We start from the raw sequence: 2,342 nt of genomic DNA on the forward strand, positions 1-2,342 counted from the left end.
GGGTCTGGACTCTTGCCTTCTCAGCTTCATGGAGAGTGCCCAGCGCCAGGGCGTGGTTGTACCGGAGCTGGAGTCTGAGGACGCACTATCCCATCCTCACGTCTTGCGGTTGGAGCTAGCCAAGAGAAACGCGCGGGGCGAAGGGAAACTAAGGGGTTAAGGCGATGAGCTTGAGAAAGCCCAGAAAACTAGAAAAGCGACCCCCTCACCCCCACCCCCGGCTTAGCCCAGCTAAGTAAGCCCCTCCCCTTCGCCACCGGGGCGGTCGCCGCGCGCTCCCTCCCTCCGCCCCTCGCTTACAAGACCTAATGAGCTCCCCCGGGAGGCCGAGCAGCGAGCCCGGCCCCAAGCGAGGAAGCTGTGCCGCGCGCACAGCGCCAGGGCGGGAGCCGGGCCTGGGCGGCGGGCGGGAAGCGGCCGGGGGCGCACGGGCGGCGCTGCGGGCCGCCCGGGAGCCGCGGCGATGGCAGTCCAGGCGGCGCTCCTCAGCACGCACCCCTTCGTCCCCTTCGGCTTCGGGGGCTCCCCTGACGGGCTGGGAAGCGCCTTCGGAGCCCTGGACAAGGGTTGCTGTTTCGAGGACGAGGAGACCGGGACACCGGCGGGCGCGCTGCTGGCGGGCGCCGAGGGCGGGGACGTGCGCGAGGCCACCCGCGACCTGCTCAGCTTCATTGACTCGGCGTCCAGCAACATCAAGCTGGCGTTGGACAAGCCCGGCAAGTCGAAGCGGAAGGTGAACCACCGCAAGTACCTGCAGAAGCAGATCAAGCGCTGCAGCGGCCTCATGGGCGCCGCGCCCCCGGGCCCGCCCTCCCCGGGCGCCGCCGACACGCCCGCCAAGCGGCCGCTCGCCGCAGCCAGCGCCCAGACGGTCCCGGTCCAGGCCCACGGCAAGGCGGCCCCCCGGCGGGAGGCGTCGCAGGCCGCGGCGGCCGCCAGCCTCCAAAGCCAGAGCCTGGCCGCGCTCTTCGACTCGCTGAGCCACGTCCCTGGGGCAGCAGATCCTGCCGGGGTTGCGGAGGCGGCGCCCGCGGCCGGGCTCGTGGGAGCGGGCGCTGGGGGCGTGGGAGGGGACGCGGCCGGCCCTGCAGGGGGTCCGGCCGTCCCCGGCGCCAGGAAGGTCCCGCTGCGGGCCCGCAACCTGCCCCCGTCCTTCTTCACCGAGCCGTCCCGGGCGGGCGGCGGCGGGTGCGGCCCGTCGGGGCCCGGCGTGAGCTTGGGCGACCTGGAGAAGGGCGCCGAGGCCGCGGAGTTCTTCGAGATGCTGGGGCCCGACTACGGCGCTGGCACCGAGGCGGGCGTCTTGCTCGCCGCGGAGCCTCTCGATGTGCTCCTCACCGGAGCCGCCGTCCTAAGGGGACCCCCGGAGCTGGAGCCCGGCCTCTTTGAGCCGCCACCCGCGATGGGGGGGAGCCTACTGTACCCCGAGCCCTGGAGCGCCCCGGGCGGCCCCACGACCAAGAAGTCACCCCTGGCTGCCCCCCGCGGTGGCTTGACCTTGAACGAGCCCTTGCGCCCCCTGTACCCAGCCGCCGCGGACTCTCCGGGCGGGGACGACGGGCCCGGCCTTTTGGCCTCTTTCACCCCCTTCTTCTCAGACTGCGCTCTGCCCCCGCCGCCCCCGCCCCCGCAGGTGTCCTACGACTACAGCGCGGGCTACAGCCGCACTGCGTACGCCAGCCTTTGGAGACCGGACGGGATTTGGGAAGGGGCGCCCGGGGAGGAGGGGGCGCACCGGGACTGACTGCGCGGTACCCTTCTCCCCCAGTGGAGACTGCTGTGGAGGCGGCCGCCTCTGGGTCTCTCCTAAGCCTAGAGAACGATGGGCAAATGCACGTGGAGTTGAAACGGGATTTTTAAAATTCAGTTAATAAAAGAAACTTAAGAAAAAGAGATGAAGAGAAGTTGGGGGTTGTTTTAATCACAGCCTCGTGTTTAAAAAAAAAAAAAAAGCCGTTGGAAGGTTCTTACCGGATCAGACAAGCCAAGAAATCAAGACGGGATTTGGGGAATGGGGTGGGGATGTCGGAAGGGGCAGGAGGTGGTTTCTGTAGCCACCTGTCCCTTCTCCAACTTTTCATCAAAAGGTCAGTGTATTTAGTGTGCTTGCCCCCTCCAAACAGTGCCCTGGTCCCTCCCCTCCCCTGCCCTTAGAGTGCGTTATGAATTAAAGTCTGTATTGAAAAGAATGGAGCAGAGGTATGTTGTTATTGATTTGGGTGTTTTCTTAGAGGACGGTTTCCTGTGTGGTCTCTGCCTTGTTAGGTGAGAGTGTTATTGAGGACGTGAGGCCAGTGGGCACTGCCGACCTCCCCTGTGCTGGTCCCGGGTCTCTGTCACTT

At 67.1% G+C, this 2,342-nt stretch overlaps 1 protein-coding gene across 1 annotated transcript; it reads left to right on the top strand.

The window, feature by feature from the left end:
• Positions 1-463: 463 nt before the first annotated feature.
• On the top strand, positions 464-2,132 carry FAM181B (family with sequence similarity 181 member B; the record flags this gene model as incomplete). The annotated part of the gene is made up of 1 exon (XM_082844123.1): positions 464-2,132. The coding sequence occupies one exon, from the start codon at positions 464-466 to the stop codon at positions 1,742-1,744; it is 1,281 nt and encodes a 426-aa protein (XP_082700249.1). The 3' UTR covers positions 1,745-2,132.
• Between the last annotated feature and the right edge of the window lie 210 nt (positions 2,133-2,342).

The sequence above is a fragment of the Leucopleurus acutus genome (assembly GCF_964270905.1).
Source record: "Leucopleurus acutus genome assembly, chromosome: 8".
Taxonomy (NCBI): Eukaryota; Metazoa; Chordata; class Mammalia; order Artiodactyla; family Delphinidae; genus Leucopleurus; species Leucopleurus acutus.